The 23,291-nt window shown below is 35.4% G+C and overlaps 1 protein-coding gene across 6 annotated transcripts in view; it reads left to right on the top strand.

The window, feature by feature from the left end:
• The window catches only part of LOC136038070 (unconventional myosin-IXAa-like), a 266,020-nt gene that overhangs the window by 229,877 nt on the left and 12,852 nt on the right, over positions 1 to 23,291 (top strand). For all 6 annotated transcript variants that reach the window (XM_065721055.1, XM_065721054.1, XM_065721050.1 and 3 more), the window contains 6 exons: positions 4,505 to 4,788; positions 9,249 to 9,407; positions 14,457 to 14,790; positions 17,090 to 17,392; positions 19,218 to 19,428; positions 21,514 to 21,775. In XM_065721055.1, the coding sequence (XP_065577127.1) occupies positions 4,505 to 4,788; positions 9,249 to 9,407; positions 14,457 to 14,790; positions 17,090 to 17,392; positions 19,218 to 19,428; positions 21,514 to 21,775 (1,553 nt within the window). The remainder of the gene's footprint in view (positions 1 to 4,504; positions 4,789 to 9,248; positions 9,408 to 14,456; positions 14,791 to 17,089; positions 17,393 to 19,217; positions 19,429 to 21,513; positions 21,776 to 23,291) is intronic.

The following is a 23,291-nucleotide window of genomic DNA, read 5'->3' as shown; positions in this document are numbered from 1 at the left end:
CCCTGAATAACTAAAATTAAATAAAAAACAAGTTTTTCAACTACAAGTAAGGAGCAAGCAAGGTTGTCCCCTCCTCAACGCCTCGCTCTTTACGCTAAAGTTCGACTGGTTTCTCACAACTCTACATTTTAAAACAATGAAAACTCTAGCATAAAGAGCAAGGTGTTGAGGGGGGGGGGTCAAGCCCTTTCATATACGGAATAATTTCTGTTCCCTTTAAGTTTTAATGTCGCTCCTTACTTGCAGTTGAAGAACTTGTTTTTTTTATATTTAATTCTTATAGTTGACTAGAAATTTGATAACAGTAATACGAATTAGAATGAATAGGAACAAGTCTTGTGCTATGTACTCAAAAATAAAATTGAGTTTGGAAAGCACAGATTGCTTTGTTTACTCGCTTTTTTTCAGTTTTATCCTTCGAAACCTATAATATTAACAGGTCATTAACAGGCGTTGAGGAGGTTGTCTCCTCCTCAACGCCTCGCTCTTTACGCTAAAGTTTGACTGGTTTCTCACAACTCTACATTTTAAAACAATGAAAACTTTAGCATAAAGAGCAAGGCGTTGAGGAGGGGTCAAGCCCTTTCATATACGGAATAATTTCTGTTCCCTTTAAGTTTTAATGTCGCTCCTTACTTGCAGTTGAAAAACTTTTTTTTATATTTAATTCCTGAACGTTTTTTAATTGATGCATGTTTCGATTTTGGTTCACCACACATGAATAATTAAAATGAAATTTGCATTTATTTTATTTTTTTGGCTAAATAGCTTTCTCAGTTTTTTATTAGTAATGGATATACGTAACTTACAAATTAACTTATGTAACGAAATTCTATATTTACATATTGTTATTGCGTATATGAGGGGTTCTCCCCCTCATCAATACCTCGCTCTTTACATTAAAGCTTCAATTTGGTCCCAATTCTTTAAGAATGACCCCTGAATCACTAGTTGAAATTACATAAATAGAATAAATAGTTGAAATTACTAAAGATACTTTAGCGTAAAGAGTGAGGTATTGTGGAGGAGACGACCCCCCTTATATACGTAATAATTTCTGTACATTTTAGGTTCTAATGCTGCTCCTTACTTCCACCTAAAAAAAACTTTTTTATTTATTTTCTCATTGTTTTTTTTTTTTATAATACTAGAAAATCCTGCGCCCCTTCATGAAAATTTTCTTCCCTCATGATAAATTCCTCCATGGAAAGATATTTTTGGTCACTTAAAAAGGGCACTAGAACTTTTAATTTCTGTTAGAATAATCCCTCTCGCGATATTCTAGGGCCACTAGGCCGATACGATCACCTCTGAAAAAAACATACATCCGTGATCTGTCCTCTGGCAAAAAAATATAAAATTTCACATTTTTGTAGATAGAAGTTGGAAACTTCTACAGTAGGGTTCTCTGATACGCTGAATCTGATGGTGTGATTTCTGTTAATTCCATGACTTTTAGGGGGTGTTTCCCCCCATTTTCTAAAATAAGGCAAATTTTCTCAGGTTTGTAACTTTTGATGGGTAAGACTAAACCTGATGAAACTTGTACATTTAAAATCAGCGTTAAAATGCGATTTTTTTTACGTAACTATTGGTATCAAAATTCCTTTTTTTAGAGGTTTGGTTACTATTGAACCGGGTCGCCCCTTACTACAGTTCGTTACCACGAACTGTCTGATTACAAAACTTACGTCTCAAACCTTTATTGTTTTTTGTTTAGTGATTGCTACAATTTTCAACTTTACACTCATTTAATCAGTTGACTAGAAATTTGATAACAGTAACACGAATTAGAATGAATAGGAACAAGTCTTGTGCTATGTACTCAAAAATAAAATTGAGTTTGGAAAGCACAGATTGCTTTGTTTACTCGCTTTTTTTTTCAGTTTTATCCTTCGAAACCTATAATATTAACAGGTCATTAACAGGCGTTGAGGAGGTTGTCCCCTCCTCAACGCCTCGCTCTTTCGTGGTTTGCTCTTTCGCTCTTTCGTGGTAACGAACTGTAGTAAAGAGCGACCCGGCTCAATAGTAAATGAAACTTAAAAAACGGGATTTGATACCAATAGATATATCAAAAGAATCGGATTTTTATGCTGATTTTAATATATAAGTTTCATCAAATTTAGTCTTACTCATCAACAAGTTACGAGCCTGAGAAAATTTGCCTTGTTTTGGAAAATAGGGGGAAACACCCCCTAAAACTTATCACACCATCGAAAATCACACCATCGCATTCAGCGTATCAGAGAACCCTACTTTAGAAGTTTCAAGCTCTTATTTACAAAAATGTGGAACTCCGTATTTTTTGCCAGAAGACCGATCACCGGTGCGTGCTTTTTTTTTTTTTTTTTTTAGGGGTCATCATATCGACCGAGTAGTCCTAGAATGTCGCAAGAGGGCTCATTCTAACGGAAATGAAAAGTTCTAGTGCCCTTTTTAAGTGACCAAAAAAATTGGAGGGCACCTAGGCCCCCTCCCACGCTCATTTTTTCCATAAGTCAACGGATCAAAATTTTGAGATGTCCATTTTGTTCAGCATAGTCGAAAACCATAATAACTATGTCTTTGGGATGACTTACTCCCCCACAGTCCCCGGGGGAGGGGCTGCAAGTTACAAACTTTGACCAGTGTTTACATACAGTAATTGTGTTGCGAGAGCAACACTTTGGTTTTGTCTTTTTTTTTTTTTATGCCGCCGATGTGCGCTTATTCCTGGAAACTGGTAAGGGTCTAACCTCTGCGGTTGTTACGAAAAGTGTGGACCTCAGGCCGGATTGAGGGCTGTTCCCTTCTCAAACTCCCCGCTCTTTACGATAAAGTTTGACTCTTTCTCTCAATTCTACTTTATTAAACAGTAAAAAACTTTAGCGTAAAGAGCGGGGAGTTGAGAAGGGAACAGCCCCTTTCATACACGGAATAATTTCTGTTCGTTTTAAGTTTTAATGTCGCTCCTTACTTTCAGTTAAAAAAAAACTAGTTTTCTTTTGTATTTAATCTGAAACAAAACCGAGTTGCGTGAAGAATGAAGATAAGTAAGGATATACTTTTTTTTGTTCTCAGGGTTAAAATAAAAAACTGAGCATTGAAAGTGGTCTATAAAAACTGCTTTTTACGTCGTAAACATGTCTGTCAAACAATTTTTCGTTTAGATAACGGTTATGAATATTTAAAAGGCAGATCTTCAAAATAGCTGTTATTTAATAGGAGAGAGCGGGAGGGGGGGGGGGGGTAAGTGGCAAAACTGAGGAACGGGAGACGAAAATATGATCTTGTGTCACCGATCGTAAATGGTTCCTTTGGGAAGTTTGCTTCGGTGGAACCGAGGCTTCATACCTGTTTTGAGGATCTTTCTCGTGATGACGCCTGAAATAAGGGGAGAGGGTTCATGTTTCTTTTTTCAGTATTTTGTCTGTTTGAGTGTATTAGGCCGACGATTGTTTATCATTATTTGAGACTGATTAACAAGTACGGAGTCATTTGTGGCAAAAAAAAAAAAAATCAACATTTATGGTGCAAAATAGAAACTAAAATTGACTAATTGGCTAATTGACTAATAGTCAATTAAAAGCATTGACTAATTGGGCGACTAATATTGCGTAATTGGGGACCCAAGGTTCAACATTCGTTCTCCTCAAGTGCTCTGCCTTCCTCAGGAGAATAAGCTAATCAATTTGACCTTTCTTCAATTAAGGGCCGAGGATTAGCCAGTATTTTGGACTTACTCTTGCTACTCTTATATTAATCAATAATATAGTTGATTGTCATCGTCACACTACTCAAATGGCCTTTTCGGAAGTTCTGATTTTGTCCTTGGTATAATTATCGACTATAATCCAGAGAGCTGTAGGAATATAATGTAATGCTTGGAAATTGTGTAACGTGTATCAGAATAAGAATTATATCTGGAACAAATACCAATATATTCGTAGGTTGTTTTGATGTAATGACGAGACTTAGTTGTTACGTATGCTGCCATTATTTCTAGTTTTAGAAATCTGTATTTTTAATTATGATAGGCAGGAATTTATTTTGGGGAAGGGGCAGCATTTTGGGTGAAGGGGGGGTGGTGGGTGGAACTAGAAGAACTTTTCTTTTTGGACCAAATAATATGATATGTTTTTCTTATTTTTTGGTGACACGAAACATACTATATGTATAAATTTGAAAAACATTAATTATCGTCTGTACTTTTCGTAGTATTGACATTGGAAAAAAGGAAAATATGTTAATACTAAGAAAAATAAAGGAAATAGCGTAAAGTCGTAACTCAGAAGAAGATTTAAAATCGCACTTCCTCGGATGAGATAAAGTTTTGTTTTCAAAATGACTTGTCAGCAAACTTTTCTGAACTCGTAGGTGTAAAGGAAAATATACTACTATTTGAAGAAAAATTAATTACTAATAAAAGAGTATTTGGAGCTAAAATGGGATAAGAATACTTAAAATGGAGTTAAACAATCTAAAAGGAAGTTTTTTTTGGAATTATTTAAATTTTTTTCAGCATGTCGACGAGTATTCCATGGAAAGTGTGTATTCAATGGTGGCATTGGGAGTCTACCCTGCAGACCTGAGTCACCGGATCGATCAAAAGGGTCAGATCGAGAAATAGAGCGAACTAGATCGAAAATAGCTATTCATAAAGGAAGTAAAGACCGGTTAACGGATTCAAATCAGTCATCAAGCAAATGGAGTTTAACGGGTACATCTGAGTTCACTGATAGCGTCTCACAAGTTATCACTACCGCAACTGAATTGATGAAGCTAGATGAGTTTATAGTTCGAAAGGTAACTGGATATCAAAGTTGTTAGTCGCTAAAGCCCTGTCGATATTACTGTAATAGCCTGACTTGGCAATTGTTAATAAGCATTAATCATTATTGGAGAATAGCATGAACAATGTGAAAAGCATATTAGTGCTAAAGTAAAACACCGCCTTGTTGTTCTTTTTATCTTAATATTGAATCAATATCTGACTATAGGGTCGGATCGGTCTTTGATTTGGCTAATAAGGAGAGTGGTAAAGGAGGAGGAGGCGTGGTCTATTCTAATCGTCTTATACATGAATTAAGACAAAGTAAAATCTGCTTCCCAGAATTTGCGTATAAGCTTACCTAGCTGTAGAATCCTTACAACACTTGTTGCACTAATGAAGACGGGGCTTAGTGACCTTGTAACCTTTTCTTTGTTGCTAATACTAAATGTCTGTACAAAACATGCTGCAAGCTATTCAGTAAGTTTAGATTGATCGTGGCTATGGGGGCTTCCTTTCAATGTGTCGGGCTAATATTTGTTGACGCTACTAATAGTCAAATAGAAATGAATCAAGAAGAATGTTGATCTGTCAAATTATTGAGAATTAATAAATAAAGTTTAGCTTAGCCAATCAAATTGAAAGGTGTTTTGTCTTAAAATATACATTTTACAGTCAAGTAGACACACTACTTTCTTTTTATTATTATTGTTAATAACCGCCGATTGCTTGGACACGGATTTTTTTTTCTTGTAGAAAATCAGGTTGCGATAAAACGAGCTGAGAATCAAAGGTTTTATTTTCCAGCTATATCTTCAAACAGGAAAAGGAACTACAGTGCTTTCTGGAGAGGTGGGATTAAGTATCTTATCAACCAATCAATCAATTTATTAATACTAAAAGCAAAAACTATATTAAACGTAAAGTGGTTATTATGAACTGGTATTATTATCCAACCTTGAAAACCCTCCCGCAGAAGGACCAAACACTAGACTGACAAATCAAAAAGAAATGTCCTCAATGAATGATTTTCTAGTTTCTGTTACCGAGAGACACCTTGTTATAGCGCTATGAACGAGGCTGTGGCTTTTGATGGAAGGTTCTTGGGTTCAATCCCGCCATGCGTATGGAAGAGTTTGTTGTCCGTACTTTGATGGCACAATTGGTTTCAAATTCAGTTTTGCAATAAGGATTCTAGAGTTCAAACTAACATTATCAAAGTGTTCATGGTAACGAACTGTAGTAAGGAGCGACCCGGCTCAATAGTAACCAAAACTAAAAAAAAATAGAATTTTTATACTAATAGCTACATCAAAAGAATTGCATTTTAATGCTGGTTTTAAATATATAAGTTTCATCAAGTTTATTCTTACCTATCAGAAGTTACGAGCCTGAGAAAATTTGTCCTATTTTAGAAAATAGGGGGAAACACGCCCTAAAAGTCATAGAATCTTTACGAAAATCACACTATCAAATTCAGCGTATCAGAGAACCCTATTGTACAAGTTCCTGTTCCAAGCTCCTATCTACAAAAATATGCATATTTTTTGCCACAAGACAAATCACGGATGCATGTTTATTTTTTTTTTTTTTTTTTTTTTTTTTTTTCAGGGGTGATCGTATCGACCCAGTGGTCCTAGAATTTGGCAAGAGGGCTCATTCGAATGGAAATGAAAAGTTCTAGTGCCCTTTTTAAGTGACCGAAAAAACTGGAGGGCACCTAGGCCCCCTCCCACGCTCATTTTTCCCCAAATCCGTCGGATCGAAATTCTGAGATAGCCATTTTATTCAGCATAATCGAAAAACCTTATAACTATGTCTTTGGGGACGACTTACTTACCCACGGTCCCCGTGGGAGGGGCTGCAAGTTACAAATTTTGACTATTGTTTGCATACAGTAATGGTTGTAGGGAAGTGTACAGACGTTTTCAGGGGTATTTTTGGTTGGGAGGGGGGTCGAGAAGAGGGGATTGTGTGGGGGAAACTTTCCATGGAGGAATTTATCATGGGGGAAGAAGATTTCCATAAAGGGGGCGCAGCATTTTCTAGCATTATTTAAAAAAAAAAACAATGAAAAAATAAATATGAGAAAGTTTTTTTAAACTGGAAATAAGGAGTGGTATTAAAACTTAAAACGAACAGAAAATATTACGTATATAAGGGGCTCACCTCCTCCTAATACCTCACTCTTTACGCTAAAGTATTTTTAGCAATTTCAACTATTTATTCTACGGCCTTTGTGATTCAGGGGACAAAATTAAGCTTTAGCGTAAAGAGCGAGGTATTGACGAGTGGGCGAACCCTCTCCTATACGTAATAAAAAACATACGAATATAGAAGTTTGTTACGTAAGCTAATTCGTAAGTTACGTATATCTTTTGCTAATGAAAACGTTCGTAAAAAACTAAAAGTTCTAGTTGCCTTTTTAAGTACCCGAAAAATTGGAGGGCAACTGGGCCTCCTCCCCCTCCTATTTCCTCAAAATCATTCGATCAAAACTATGGGAAAGCCATTTAGCCAAATAAATAAATATGCAAATTTCGCTTTAATTATTCATCTGCGGAGAGCCGAAATCAAAACATGGATTAAATAAAAAACGTTCAGAAATTAAATAAAAAAAACAAGTTTTTTTTTTACTGAAAGTAAGGAGCGACATTAAAACTTAAAACGAACAGAAATTGCCCCGTACATAAAAGGTTTTTTCAACTGAAAGTAAGGAGCAGCATTAAAACAAAACGAACGGAAATTATTACGCATATGAGGGGTTCATCTCCTCCTAAATACCTGCTCTTTACGCTAAAGTATTTTTAGTAATCTCAACTATTTCTTCTACGGCCTTTGTGATTAAGGGATCACTGTTAAAGAATTGGGACAAAATTTAAGCTTTAGTGTAAAGAGCAAGGTATTAAAGAGGGGGCAAACCCCCTCATACACGTAATAAAAATACGCGAATATAGAAGTTCGTTACGAAAGTTAATTCGGAAGTTACGTATATTTTTTTTTTTTTTAATGAAAACGTTCGTAAGAAATTTAAAGTTCTAGTTGCCTTTTTAAGTAACCAAAAGATTGAAGGGCAGCTAAGCCTCTTCCCCCCCTCCTTTTTTCTAAAAATCGTCCGATCAAAACTAAAGAAAAAGCCATCTAGCCAAAAAAAAAAATATGCAAAATTCGTTTTAAGTATTCATGTGCGGAGAGCCAAAATCAAAACATACATTAATTCAAAAACGTTCAGAAATTAAATAAAAAAAAACGAGTTTTTTTTAACTGAAACTAAGGAGCGACATCAAAACTTAAAAGGAACAGAAATTACTCCGTATATGAAAGAAGCTCTTTCCTCCTCAACTCCCCGCTCTTTACGCTAAAATTTTTCACTGTTTTAAAAGTAGATTTGAGAGAAAGAGTCAAACTTTAGCGCAAAGAGCGGGGAGTTGAGGAGGGAAGAGCTTCTTTCATATACGGAGTAATTTCTGTTCGTTTTAAGTTTTGATGTCGCTCCTTACTTTCAGTTAAAAAAAACTCGTTTTTTTATTTAATAGTACAAATAAGGCCAAATAAATCCAACATGCTTTGTTTACTAGGTTGAGGTTCAAATCTTGTTTCGTTCACTGAGGAAGGATTGGAGGCTTTTCTCTTAAATTCTTTTAAAGGACCCTCCACCCTACTCCTTAAGGGCTTAAGTACAGTACTTAAAATAACACAATTTTCTCATCTGCCAGTACAATCTTCTAAGGAGGGGGGGGGTCATTCCCCTTGAAATCTCAAATTTATTTCTGTATAATCTCTCGTGTTATCGTTGTTTTGTTTTTTCTTTTCATCTAATTTTGGATTGACTTGAATTTATTTCTGACCCCCTGTAACACAAAAGCAAAGGAAGTTCAAGAGAAGCAAAATTCAAAGTTCAAGAGAAAATTTAATTCACATGAGAAAGTTGAATGTATAGGATGATGATATTAATAAGAAATGTGGAATTTTCATATACTTTACTTTTTGTGCGATTTGTAATTTGATCCATAAAAGAATAAACTGAAATATTGATACAGAATACACTTGAAGGGTTGTATTGAAACAAGAATTCCATTTCTACTGGATCTAATCATGCTTTTATGTACCTTCCTACCAACAATTTACACAGTAAATCTATTATAATATGATACGAGATGACTAACATATTTTTTCAGTACACTCATACATAGCATTGGAATTAAATATATAAGAAGATTGATTTTCTTTTTTCTTTATTTTTTAGATGTTTTAAATGACTATTCTTTATTGCTGATTATTTATTTTAGCTTAAATAAGTGAAATGTATTGTAAACTAACACGAGATACATAAATATGTGAAGAAAAGAAACCTTTAGTCTCTAGTTAAATTGTACATTCAGAATTTATGCGAAACATTCGTGTAAACAAATTGAGAGGAAATTTTTTAATTTTGTAAAATAAAAATTATTGTGCTCATAAAACTTTTTATTTAGGCGTTTCTATGTAATTGCAGATTCATGAGATGGGTCCTTCTGAAAAAACTGTGGATCGTGTTTTTGTTGCTGCACTTAAAGAGTTTAAAGCTAATCTCTTAGTGACCTCAAGTGTTGCTACTGCACAGACTTCACCAATGAATATTACCTACAGAGACCTTATTGTCAATTTTGAAAAGGTTGGTGGCTTTGTATTTTCTTTTCTTTTGTTTCGTATCATTCTCTTTTTTGCATTATGTGTAGTGTATGTTGTGAATCTAAGATATTTTTAAAAACTACATTAAATATTAAGCAATTAGCCGTTTTTCGAGATTTTTCTTTGAGAATTAGAAGTCGCACCAAAAAAACTTTTTATGCTAAGATAAAGATTTATGTAATCGCCAATAGCACTGGTAAACGGTAGATATTGCAAGCTCTTGTCACCTAAACACTAAATTGTAAATACAGTTTAAAAGATCCGTAAAGCTATTGGATAATTCCGGAAACCACTCTGCCTTTCCATTCGTAAATAAAACTAGCGGGAGAGCATATTGGGTGAAAGACATAAAAAGAAAATTAAGTATATATTGTTGGGCAAAGACTGAAAAAAAAATGTTTAACTCTCTCCCCCATTCCTTTCAAAACAAAATTCTACATCCCCTTATCAATGCTCCATATCTTTCCGCCTGATCATATTTTGAAGTTCTCTAAACATCCCCTCCTGAAAAAAAAATTTTTGAACCCCCCAGTTCTAAGACAAATTAGGGTAGATTGACCTAACCTACGCATGAAATTTGTCGCCATTATAATGAAGCAAAAAAAGAATAAACGATAATGGTCCTCCTGAGCCCCTGCTGGCGCATATGGCGTCAAATCGACGTTTCAGTTGCTGGTCTTTTTTACAGCGACAGTAAGCTTGTCGTCTGACCTTAAAGTGGTGCGGAATGAACCCCGCACTCATAATTACCAAGCAGCATCAACCCGCTGTACTACAACAAGTATATAATGAAGCCTACGAATGCTTAATAAAAGATGTTTGTTCGGATTCATGCATAGGTACCCGTTGTATAAAATTAAATCATTGTTTTCAAAGCTGAGGACTAAGGATTGGCTGGCTACCCACATAATGAATTATGTAGATGATTGATACTAAAATGTATATAAGGCAAAAGATTTTAATTTAAGTGATTTGATAAAGTTTCCTTAACTATAAGCTTTAACGTTGTTTATATATTTTATTTCATTTATAAAAATAACTGTATTCCTTTAGAATTGAAAATACTAAGCATCTGCGTTGTTCCTTACTATTTCTGTACATTTCTATAAAAGTGTCGGAGATAAGATGTCAAAACGATAAAAGGCTTTTACCCTCTATTTTTTTAGAGGATTCATTTAACAAAGAGAAAGTCCATTCAGTTAATACTACTACTACTTACAACTCATTACAGCGCGACCTGAGACCAACAAAGGGAGCTCCTCCTCTCCACCCCCTTTTTTATGAGTCCCCTTTCTCATTTATTTAGATTCTTCTATATGTTTTCTGAGCAGTTTTAAATTAGTCTGACGCTTTGAATCCCATGTCCTTTCTCTAGTATCAATTTAACGCTGTTAAGGCACACTCAGAATGAGCTCACACTAACATGAAGATTCAGCTGCTGCTAATTTAAGCTATTTAGTATTTCTCTTGGAATTTTCCGGTCAATCAAAAATAAACCTGGAAAATCTGATTGGCTCAAATTAACGCTTGCTAAATCCTGGTAGTAGTAAAATCTGATTTTGAATGTGCCAAGCTAAAAGGCAAATGAGCCGTATTTCATTTTTTTTTTTTCTAAAGTGGCTGATCTTCTTCTGAGATTTCTTTTGCCAACTCTTAGTTTACTCGTCCTTCTGTCCCAACTACAGGGTAACCACAAGGTCTTCATACATACGAATTTAGATATTTTATTTTTTATTTTTCATTCTAAGATGGATGATGGCTCTGTCTAAAGAAGAAAGAATTATGTGGTACTGTTGAGTGGACAGGAGGGATGGTTATATCGCAAAGTCACCGATGAATTTAACCTCCGACACCCTGATCAGTAATGTGTTCAATTTCCTGCCGTCGGGAAATTGGTAACGAAGTTTAAAGAAACAGACAGTGTCTTGGACAAACCCTGGTCCGGAAGACCAAAGACTTGAAACGAAACGAAAGAGGCTGTCATGACCAAGCCTGCTGCTAGCCCAAAGAAGTCACCTCGTCGGACATCCTTGAATTTGGGTGCTCCATGGTCAACTATCCACAAAGTCCTGATAGAGGAGAATTTCCGTAGATACAAATTGTAGATATTGCATCACTGAAATAAAGACGACCCCGATAGACGAATGCTGATATGCCAATGGTTTTCAGATAAATTGGATGAAAATACTAATACTAAAGAATGTTTGTTGTTCAATAATGAAGCTGTATTTTATGTAAATGGTGGGTCATCAGACAGAATCTTCGATACTGGTCTCAAGACGACAGCTTTCAAACAGCAAGGCTGCCAAAACCTGAGGGTGTGATTTGTGCAAAGCTTATGTGCTAAGTCTTCTTTGATGAATGTTTGACCGGTGAGACTCGTTTGAGCATGTTGAGAAACAAATTAAAGCCTCAAATTGAGAGCCTAGGCGAAGGACTTCCGAGGTAGGTTCAGCTGGTTGGAGCCCTGCCCATTTTGCTACAACTATCAAAGATTGCCTGAATGAGACTTTTCCACTCTGGATTGGAAGAAGGGTTCATGTGGAGTGGTTCCCTCGTTCACCAGACCTTTCTCTCTTTGGCTTCTCTTTCTGGGATATTTTAAAAGAGAAAGTTTACTCAATAAAGATTGCAAATCTAAACCATTTGAAAGAGCGCATTATCAGTTTGTGTGTAGGAATCGACGTCAATGTACACCTATTTAATCGATTTCATGTGAATGTATCAAGGTGCATTAGATTATGAATTGCAAATAATGAAAATTATATTTAAAATATAATTCCCAAACGTTGTTTAATAATAAAAAATAAATAAGTAAAATTGTTTTGTTCTATGAAAAATAAAATTTGTACATTCCCAGACTTTGTCAAAACCCTGTACATTCGTTCGCATCTTTTTAAGTTGGAAGGATGCATATGTGGAATATGTGCATATGTGGGCTGGCATATGGTACACATCCTGTGCAATAAATGTAAACTGCCCCTGATACTGTGTTGTGGAGCAACACTATTACTGTCGTAGTTCTTTTTGTGTGTTTGTGTGAGTGTTGAGTGATCTGTTGCCCGGATACATTTAGAGGTGGAAATTTGTAACTTTTTTCTTGGCGAAGAAGAAAATTTCTTAGGAAGTTTTTAAACTTTTCGCGAATTTTCTAAACTGAAATAGAAATCACTTTTTTTCTAATTTTTTCCTCTTCCTTTTTCGATGATCCGTATGAAAATTTTCAGGAAAATTCCAGAGGAAAATAATTTTTTCAGGTATGGGGTTCGGAAAACAGAAGAGAATTTCTAATAAAGTTTGAAAGAATTTTACTAGTGTTCCAAATAAAACTGGAAATTATTTTTTTTTTCTTTAGTATTAAGTAGTTTGAACAAGAAGAAAGAAAAAAACGGTACTTTCTTCTAAATTAAGCGCGATTTTTGTTTTCCTTTTTATCGACGATCTGCTTGAAAATTTCGGGGCATGTAAAGAGCTCCAAGAAAACCTTCCTTAGGACATAAACTGCAAGTAAATAAAACCTCCCTTAGGACATAAACTGCAAGTAAAGAAAACCTCCCTTAGGACATAAACTGCAAGCAAAGAAAACCTCCCTTAGGATATAAACTGCAAGTAAAGAAAACCTTCATTAGGACATAAGCTGCAAGTAAATAAAACCTCTCTTATAACATAAACTGCAAGTAAAGAGAACCTCCTTTAGGACATAAACTGTAAGTAAAGAAAACCTCCCTTAGGACATAAACTACAAATAAAGAAAAACTCCCTTAGGACATAAACTGCCAGTAAAGAAAACGCTCCTTAGGACAAATCTGCAAGTAAAGAAAACCTCCCTTAGGACATAAACTGCAAGTAAAGAAGACCTCCCTTAGGATGCAAACTGCAAGTAAAGAAAACTTTCCTTAGGACATAAGCTGCAAGTAAATAAATCTAGTTACATCGGTCCTTGACCTGCGATCAAGACACAATATGAAACAACGAAACAAAAGTCCTTTTTATAAATAACTTTCACATGTATTTATTTAAACAAAACTACAGTTACATCAAAATAGAACATGAAAGAAACTCCTTTTATGAAATGTTGGATTTAAATACGTGTATTCTCAAGGTTGTCTACAGGATGAGGGCGATTATGGTTTTAGCCTTACAAAAGACTGAAAATTACACAGATTTTCTATTCAAATGAATAAAATCTCCCTTCCCATTCACGTGAAATTCTGTAATAAAATTTTTTTTGAAAAGCTATTGCACGAAACTATCCCTAATCAAACAATTTGATTGAATTTCCAACTTCGCGAGACTTTAATTATAATCCGACATTGTAATCCTTAATTATAGAAATACATTTCTACAATCAACCAGTAATAAAACTATGTCAATTAAAAACCGAAAATAAGTCGAATAAAGAAAAATGTTCCATAATTTGTTTTTAAGAAATGAAAAGGGCCATATTAAAACTAAAACGACCCCCCTCCCAAAAAAAAAATACTATGAATTAATAGCTGAAAGCTAAAACGAAGAGAAATCAGATTGAATAATTACATAAAACAAAGATAACAGATACTCTTATTGATTAATAGATGAATCCTAAAACGAACAGAAACTACCACAACTAAGAACATAACCGCCGCCCTTTGGAGCGTAATTCCAGAGCATCAAAACTTTTTTTTGGGAAGAATTTCTGTTTAGCTCTGATTATTAAGTACGTTAAGAATTCGTGAAAATAATTCTATTATAATTGTAAATCCTTTATTTTCAGCAATCCTGTCATTTAAAAAAATCTAAAGAAAGAAAATATTATGTGTCATTCTCCCACTCTATCGCCTTGAATACATTCTGAAAACTGCCTTAAAAAAAACGAAGAAAGTATTCGCTTTAGTTAAATAGTTAACAAAAATCATAACTTTAACGAAACGCCTTTACGCCTTTAAATATCTTTTGTCTATCTTTAACAAACGCCAAATTTAGAATGTTCAGGATGTTTTTTTTTTATTATTTCAAAAGTTCTAGAATTGATGTTTTCTTCTTTATTTTTCAGGTTATGGAAATAGTTCTAAAGCAGGAGACACCCGAAGTGCAAGATGTCTTCCCAGTGACAATGGGAGTAAATGCCTTTCGTGGTTACCTCAATGAATTCGTGACGCAAGTAAAACCCACAGGTGAGAAAGAAAAATCAAAAGAATCAAAGCAGAAAAGTAAGAGGAAGAAAGATCGCTGGAGGAAAGAAAGAAGGAGAAAAGAGAATTCGCCAGAGATAGTCAAATATATGGAACATGAATTTGTTCCTCTTGGAAGTGTGATCACAATTCCCACTGCTTGTGAAGTCTGTTCCTCCTTCACATGGCTCAAAGAAAAGGGGCTTGTATGTCAAGGTTTGTGGTTTTCATTCCAGCGTTGCTATTTACTTGTAGTTTGTAGTTTTTTATATATTTATTTTTATTACTTATATATTTATAGTTTTTATAGTTTATAGTTATTACTTATTACTTTATAGTTTACAAGGAGTGTGAGAAATGTTTAAAGGAAAAGTTGATACAATAAAGAGACTTTTTTCCAGTATGTCAAAACGTTGTTTTTAAAAGCTTTTGTTTATTTTGTTTGTTTAGGGCATTTAATTTTCAGACACCAAAACCCATTTAAAAGGTATTGCGTTCCCTAATTACAATTTGTTATTGATATTTGTTGTGGGATGGCAAGTCAGGTCTGGTCTGGTCTCGTATATTTTGTTGCTGAAAATGGAAAACTGAATTTATCATTCCATAAACTTTGCATGGTGATTTTTGTTTTCAAGCTCTTTAGAAATAAGACTTACCGTTCAGACTTTGTTTGAACTAGCCTTTAATCATTTTAGAATTATTTCTAACGATTTCTAGATTATCAGTCACAACCTTAGTGTTTAAATACTTTTGTTTCAAAAAAAGAATATTATCTAGAATTATTTTTACAGAACCAGAGTAGGGCTGCAATGTTCCTAATGTGTGTTTCCCATTTTCTATTATTTTAGACTTTAATTTTTAAACTCGTTTTTTAAGTATTGTGGCTATTTGCTGTGTATAGACTTACAATATATTACGTTTTACGCTCGAATAGTTCACGTTTGCTCGCTGGACTGAACAGTTTGAAAAGTAAAGAACGGGAAAAATAAATGGAAAAATCAGGTAACTGACACTTGACGGATGGGGAATACAACCCAGTATGCATGAATAAAGGCATATTTTAGCGTATTAGGTTGTCACAAGGTGACGCCATTTTCGACCATGCCATTTTTGTGAAATAGTCACCGATATTCAATTAGGGAGATAGTTACTATTCCTTGTCGATTAGACTTAATTTTCTAGCACGCCGCATGTAAAAAACTATACCTACATTCCCCTTAAAGGGGTTGAATCCTAAGGAGGGGGCCTATTGAACTTCCCTATTCAACTATATTTCGACTCATTCCGCATAAATTTGTTTCTCACTATTGCTCGTAACATTGTTTACTTATTGATTAATCACTCGTCAACATTCCTTATTAATCCGGCTAGAATAATTTATTTAGTTTTGAACTTTACGATGCCTGTAACACCGGAGGGTGAGGTGTGTTCCCATTCAATCCGCTTAAACAACTCCGCATCTAACTATAATTCGAATCTATCTGTACTCTTGATAAAATACTCATCACATGATTGTCCCAATTATTTTTTGTTTCCGTTTCAAAGTTCTGTTGCAATAGTAAATCGTGTGCAATTTCTAAGATAGGCTATATCTTAGGTAAATTTCACGAAAAACGTTGGTACTACTGCTACTACAAACGGAATTGCTATTAGTTTTTCAATGTATTTATTAAAACAGATGGACTTTAAAAAAATCATTCGTGAACTTATAAACTCGTCGTGGCATTAAGTCTCCTGTGGGTCACACACACTGGCGAAAAATATCCCTCTGCCTCTTTCTGTTTGAAGTCTTTGACTTCACCACCTTCCAAAAATAAGCACAAATTTGCAGTTACTTTTTGGATATAGTCCAAGCTAAATATAGCGCATCCAGCGCCCGGTGTCATATGAAAACATTGATCCCTGCATGCTAAAATATTTGATTATTAATGGCTTAGCTTTGGATTTGCTTCCTAAATATGGTACTTCTTAAAATTTTCAAAGCATTCATTCTTAATTATTTTGTGCTTTACTACTGCTATTTTACTGAAAACTCACTGCAGTACTTACCACCTGACGTCAACACAGTTGCCCATATTCTTTCTGAAAGTACTGCAAAATTTATAGGAAACAAATATAAGCTTTATAGATGCGAAGTCATTTTCATAATCTGATCCTAGTCTAATTTAGGAGCTTTCTGTCACTGCCTTGTGGCCAGGGTTGCCACTGAAAAGATAACAATCCCAATATCCTGTAGCTAAAAAACCCAAGGTTCGAAAAAACATTCAAGATTTAACAACAAACTTATGAGGGTAGTGTTTTATTCATACATGATTTCGCTAAATTATAAGCTCTGGATTGAAATCCCAAGATCTTGGGGGGAAAACCAAGGAGTGGTAGCCCTGCTCACAAGATATGTAGTAGAGTGTTCCTAGAGATATGGTCGAGAGAGACGCACTAATGTATGTCACAAGTATTTTATAAAGACTTTACTAATTTATTCTACTATTTCATTGGTCTTTCTTTTTCTTTTCAGTTTGTAAATTAGCGTGCCATCGTAAATGTTACACCCGGATAGTCAGTACTTGTTCACGAGACGAGAAATCCCATAATGGCCGACATCCATCGACAGAAAGTGAAAACAAAATCTTTGGTGTTCCACTTGAATCGTCCTTGCGTCCTGGATTCAAGATCCCAATATTGGTTGAAAAGCTCATTTCTAGTATTGAACTTGTTGGTCTTTACACTGAGGGTATTTATCGGAAATCGGGTGTTAATTCAAAAGTTCATCAATTGAAGCGTTCCATCGAAGAGGACCTAAATTCTGTCAATTTCTTGGGTAAGATTTATTTTTTGGTGAGCTCTATCATAAGCGTTTCATCGAGGAAGACTAGGTCAGTCAATTTCTGGGGTAAGCTAATCTATTATCAAGAAGAAGTGAAATTTATGACTAAGCTAACGCACCAGCTACTAGAAGGTAAAAGAATTCATTTGGCTTTAAATTTTTTTGTCTTACGGTCTATAAAAATTTAAGAACTTTATTTGTTTCTATATAAACAGCATTGCGCTCTTTTGCGCAACTGCCCCAAAGTAGATGTGCCAGTAAAGCGCCTGCCGGCAATTCTTGGAGCCGCTGAGAACATTTTTTTTCTTACCGGTAAGAAAGGGCTGCTACCTGCAACCCTGCTCGGTGCTGATAGCAAAAAGGTTACCCTAAATACAATCAGCAGTGTGAAACGAAAATGAAATTTAGCTCGAATTTTAATTTATGTTGTTTTGTTTAAGTTATTGGGTGATTTTTTGTGATAAACCTCTGTTTTACGCTGAACTGTCCCGCCTGGAGACTTTAGTTGTCGTACATCCTCAAATATAGGTTTAGACAGCTGCGGCACTTTTTTATTCTATTGAGAAAAAAAAATTCACCTTACAGTTAGGTTATTACTATCATAATAATAAACGGCGAACTCGGAAAACTGGGTCAAGGCTTAGGTTACAAAGAATCATTGCATACACAAAAAAAGCACTAAAAGTCAATGGGTTATTAGTACCCTTTCGGGCTTCCTTGTCTCTTTTCTTCATTCGTGGAAGAGCCTTCCTTGGTTGTCGCAAGGTGTCTACCGTTGTTTTTCATCCTCCCAAAAATCGAGTTTACCAGCTCCACTCACCTCGCATTGCCTCTGAAAGGAACTTCTCTTGCGCACTGGTTAACGCTTCATATTTTCGGGGGATTGACCTCTTCCCCCTTGGGATCAACTTGGCCAGCCATTGCTGGCTTCAATTCATCTAATATTGGCAGTATATTCAACAAAATGCCCTGCCCCGTTGTCAGACACTTGATAGGATGGCCAGTGGCTGGACGATGACTGAAATTCGTAGTAGTAGGCCCCTATATGTCCCTTCTATGCTCAGGGCCACCATGAGTAAGTTGTTACCACTAGCCCCTACAGTGAGATTTATGTTCCTTACCCATACCGGACTAATATGCCTTAGCCTGCATTCTTCTTTTCGCTTTTATTTTTGTTTTTATATTCTTCCAAGTATTTTTCTTTCTGGGTATTAGAGAGATGAAGTTATTCTAAAGAGGGGTGTGATTTGAGGATTGTCCAGATTAGAGGAAAAATATTTGACTGTATGTACTGCAGCTGGGGCAGGCAGCATGCACTTTGTACTCAAGATTCTCTGTACTAGATTCTCTTACCTGGGCCTCCCCAGAACCCTATGGCTGTGCAGAATGTCTTTTGTGGCTTTGTGTAAAATAATAAACTATTATGAAACCAAGTTAACATCGACAAAAAAAAATATGAAAGACGCTGTGTGTATTGTGGAGGAGTTCATCTAAACAACTTTTGTTAATGTTTCTGTTGGGTTAAAATTACAGGAATCACTACTCTATTTTGTGGTTATACATTTTACATACACCGGCAATACTACTGCTATTAACAGTTCGTTGTGCACACTTCTCCTCACCCTTCTCTCGCTCTAAGTATTTTGATCGTCACTTTATATTGTTTCCTCCCTTAGATAATACTTCGGACAAGTCCCTGGTTTTACCCCTTCCCCCTGAAAAAATGAAGTTTGATTATCATGATAATTTCAGAGAGAATTCCTTTCATAAAATTGATACTTCTTTGATGCTTAAATTGGATGCTTTTAATTCCTTTCAGATTACCCTGTACATGTGCTGACATCTGTTCTCAAATCTTACCTTCGGGAGCTACCAGAGCCAGTAATATCAAATGACGTCTACGAAGATCTGTTGAGGGCTATTGATATATCTGATTCAAAGGAAAGAGTTTCTACACTATTTACAACTTTGAAAAAACTACCGCAGGCAAATTATGATCTGATGGAAAGATTAGTGTTTCACCTTGCTAGGTAAGTTTCATCTTTTGCTTTAATTTCACCAGGTGTTTTTCCTAATTTTTATCATTATTATTGTTGTATAACACAGGGCGTCCCAATAGTCATTTTACTAGCAAAGTATAACACATTGGAAATTTGAATCTGTCTATGAATAAAATGACAAAAAGGTATTACAAAATACAACTTCTTTGTCAAAAATTGATCTAACCCAAAAGGGCAGATTTCATATTTTGAAGTAAAAAAAAAAAAAAAAAAAAAAAAAAAAAAAAAAAAAAAAACCTGCAAAAAATAGGAAGTAATATCAACAAAAGGCTTGAAAAACAAAAATTTTCCAAAAACTGGCTAAAGGCTACAATTAAACAGACAGGGTTTTGATTATTGTTTTATCCGCTTCAAGAATCCGGTATTAACTTAAACCTATATTCACAATATTATTCTGTGTATAATCTCTCTCTCTCTCTCTCTCTCTCTCTCTCTCTCTCTCTCTCTCTCTCTCTCTCTCTCTCTCCTCTCTCTCTCTCTCTCTCTCTCTCTCTCTCTCTCTCTCTCTCTCTCTCTCTCTCTCTCTCTCTCTCTCTCTCTCTCTCTCTCTCTCTCTCTCTCTCTCTCTCTCTCTCTCTCTCTCTCTCTCTCTCTCTCTCTCTCTCTCTGTCTCTGTCTCTCTCTCTCTCTCTCTCTCTCTTTCTTCTTTCTTTTTTTTCTTTGGCTGGTCGTTCTGGACGAAATTTGTCCAGAACGTAAAGAACTCATGCTTGATGGGGTCCTTATTGCCCCTTCAGGTCATCTTAGAAGCCTTTTAGACTTTTAAGAGTCGAAACAGGCCCACTTTTCTGACGTACTCGTAACTGTGGAATATAAAAACAGTCTTTTTGTACAAGCATTGTTGTCCCGCTATGAAGAATCTTCATCGACAAAAGGAAAATTATATATGAACTGCTAATAGATTAAAGAAAAATATCCTGGCTTTTATTTCCCTTATTGAAAATTTTTCCCCTAATAATTATTGGCCGCTCTTATATTGTGACTGCCTCTAGATTCACAAACTTGTGCTCTGCAAGCCTTTGATCCATTGCCACCTGACCAAACTGTAGAAATTACTCACGTTTTCTTACTATAACGAACTTATTGTCCACATGAATTACTGCTTTTTATTGTGTTTTCTTTATAAAATGACTCCCCCCCCCAAACGAAATTTTCTCTTGAACTTGCCGTGCTTAAGTAAAAGTGTTGTGCTTTGAATGTTTTTTGGTTATGCTGGCAATATGCCAATTGAGATAGTGGCTCACATGTGGGAATCCCAGGTCACCCATCATTTTTCCCTCAACCCTGTATATACCCTGATAAGGAGCTTACGAGAAAAAGATCACTAAAGTAAAACTTACATAGAGGGATTTCATCATCAGTGATTTTATAATTCTCACATCTTTAAAGGTAATCTTTATAGTATGATTCAGAGGATACTAGCTGTTCCATACGATCCTCCTGCATCTGTTTATGTTCAAAGTCACCTAAAAAAAAAATATTTCTTATAATTCAGTCTTAGATTTGTAGTGGCCTCAGTTCATAGAAATTCACGGAAGAGGTGGGTAAAATTTCTTTTTCAAAATCATGGAGGGGCAAATCTATCATTTTTTTTTTTACTTTTTCGTAAAAATACCAAAAGTGTTTGAAAGAAAATGCCCCCACAAAAAGTTTTTTTTCAAAATCTGGGGGAGGGGAATGATCCCATCCTCCAATTGACGTGACAGTTATGTTTCAGAACCTCTAAATGTTGAAATTATCTTCCTGAATCCTTTTTATGTTCAAAGTCACCAAAAATAATTACTTTATTCAATACAGACTAAGATTCACCAAGCTCAAAACAAGGTTGCTAATTAGGGGGGGGGGGAATTCGTTTCTGTTTTGTGACTAGCTATTTGACCGAAGCTATTGATGAAACAATTAATCGAATGCTTTTAAAGTCTAGTATTTTTGTCAAGGGGCTAGAACCGCCATTGCATCACCAAAACCCTTATATTAAAATGTTGAATACATTCCTCACTTGGAGGGATTCAATTAGCTGAACTTTTAAATTGACTTGTTTTTTTTTTCTTTCAGGGTAGCTCAGAATGAAGGAACCAATCGGATGTCGCCAAATGCTTTAGCTATTATCCTAACCCCATGCATTTTGAGACCTCCCTCTACGATGCCCGCTCAAGACTCATTGGATGCAGTCACTCGACAGACAAAGTGCTTGGAGCTAATATTAGCTGAGCAGGCTAAACGTGTTACAGCAACTATGAGGGACATTGATACTTTGGACTCTGCTTATCATGCAGCCACGAGGAGATTGTCCAACATTCGGTCGTCCAAGTCAAAGGTAGACTATTTGTTTTTGAAATTGCTATGTAGCACGAACAATGGCGAGCTATGCTTTTATTTTCATTTCCACCCTAAAAGAGGTGTCATTTGTTACTGGTCAGATGGGGCAAATGCCCACCCAGATCCCAGTTTCCCTCCAGCCGAAATTTAATGTCTTCAAAAATCTTGTCAAAGCTATGATAGGTCAACATAATTTACATATCAGAAACAGATCAGTTTTCTTTAGTATACCTTCGCCTTTATGGTACTATATGGCTCATTTTTCATTTTTCGCTTAGTCGTTTTCACTTGGGTTGGAGAAATTGTGACGAAATTACGCCCGTAGACGCTAATGGCCTACTGGATGGCCTTGGATTGGTGATTAGGGGCTCATTCGACAGATAATTATTATAAACTCTTAAATGGCGCAGGAAGAAGCTATATGATGTGGAGAGTAGCAATTTCTAGTGCTATTTTTCCAACGCTAGCAAATTCCTGTCACTTAGGGTGACGACTAGTAGGTATAAATCTTTTATAAACTTATTATGACTGCACCAGGACGACGTGCAACATGACTTAAAAAATAACAACCTTTTTGAAAATTAGAGGGGCTATGACGAGACTGGCTAGGCCCTCTCTGGAGGAGTCTGAAGATCCAGACTCATTTGGTCTTTTCTGTATCGTGCCAAATGTGCCGCACAGATTATTGTGCTGTTAAAAGCCACTTCGGAGTGTCATTTGCGGAATGGGTAGGGCTAAACGGCAGGTCAGATCTCAGTTTGCATTGATCTTATTGGCTCTTTCCTTCTGAGTTCTCATCCTGCTTTGAACTACTGCTTTTTTTCTATTATTATTATTATATGTAGTGGATTTAATGGGGTGGTGTTCGTTCGGTATTTTTCTTTTTCTGATATTTCGTTTTAATGTCTGTCTGATAAAGTAAACTATGTTGACCATCACTTTGTAGTGCAAGATTATAAATTCCTTTAAATTTACTTGTGTTGGGTGTTGTTTCTTGTTATTTTTTCTAAAATAAAACACATAATAAAAAGAAAAACCACTGTCTTCTGTTTTGAGCAGAGTAAAAGTGAGAACGGTTATATCGTTATTTTTGAGGACTTGTTCCAAGGATCTGTTGCTTTAGATAAGACCATGAAAGCCTTTCCTCTAACAAGGGAGTTAAAATCAGGTCAAAACAATTACATTGTTCCTTTATTTTAGCATAGGTCTAGTCAAATTACTCTTTCTTTTTGTTGTTATTGTTATTTTTTAAATGAATGTATGGCAGCGGACGAGAATGTTTAAACGCTTTATTAAAAGGGAATAATTACATGAGAAAAAATGTAAATGACTTCATAACTAGCCCTATATGATGTCCATGTGTCTGGCCCAGCCTTTCCATTCCAGAAATATCGCCCGAATTACGCTTTTAGGATACCATGTGGCTTTTTATGACAGCTTTATTGAGTTAAGTTAAAAAAAACGATAAAATATAAATTATGTTGTTTTACAGTAACGCAGATCCAGGTGAGGAG

This window comes from Artemia franciscana, chromosome 17 (genome assembly GCF_032884065.1).
Source record: "Artemia franciscana chromosome 17, ASM3288406v1, whole genome shotgun sequence".
Taxonomy (NCBI): domain Eukaryota; kingdom Metazoa; phylum Arthropoda; class Branchiopoda; order Anostraca; family Artemiidae; genus Artemia; species Artemia franciscana.
This window is presented reverse-complemented; position numbering and strand designations above follow the sequence as displayed.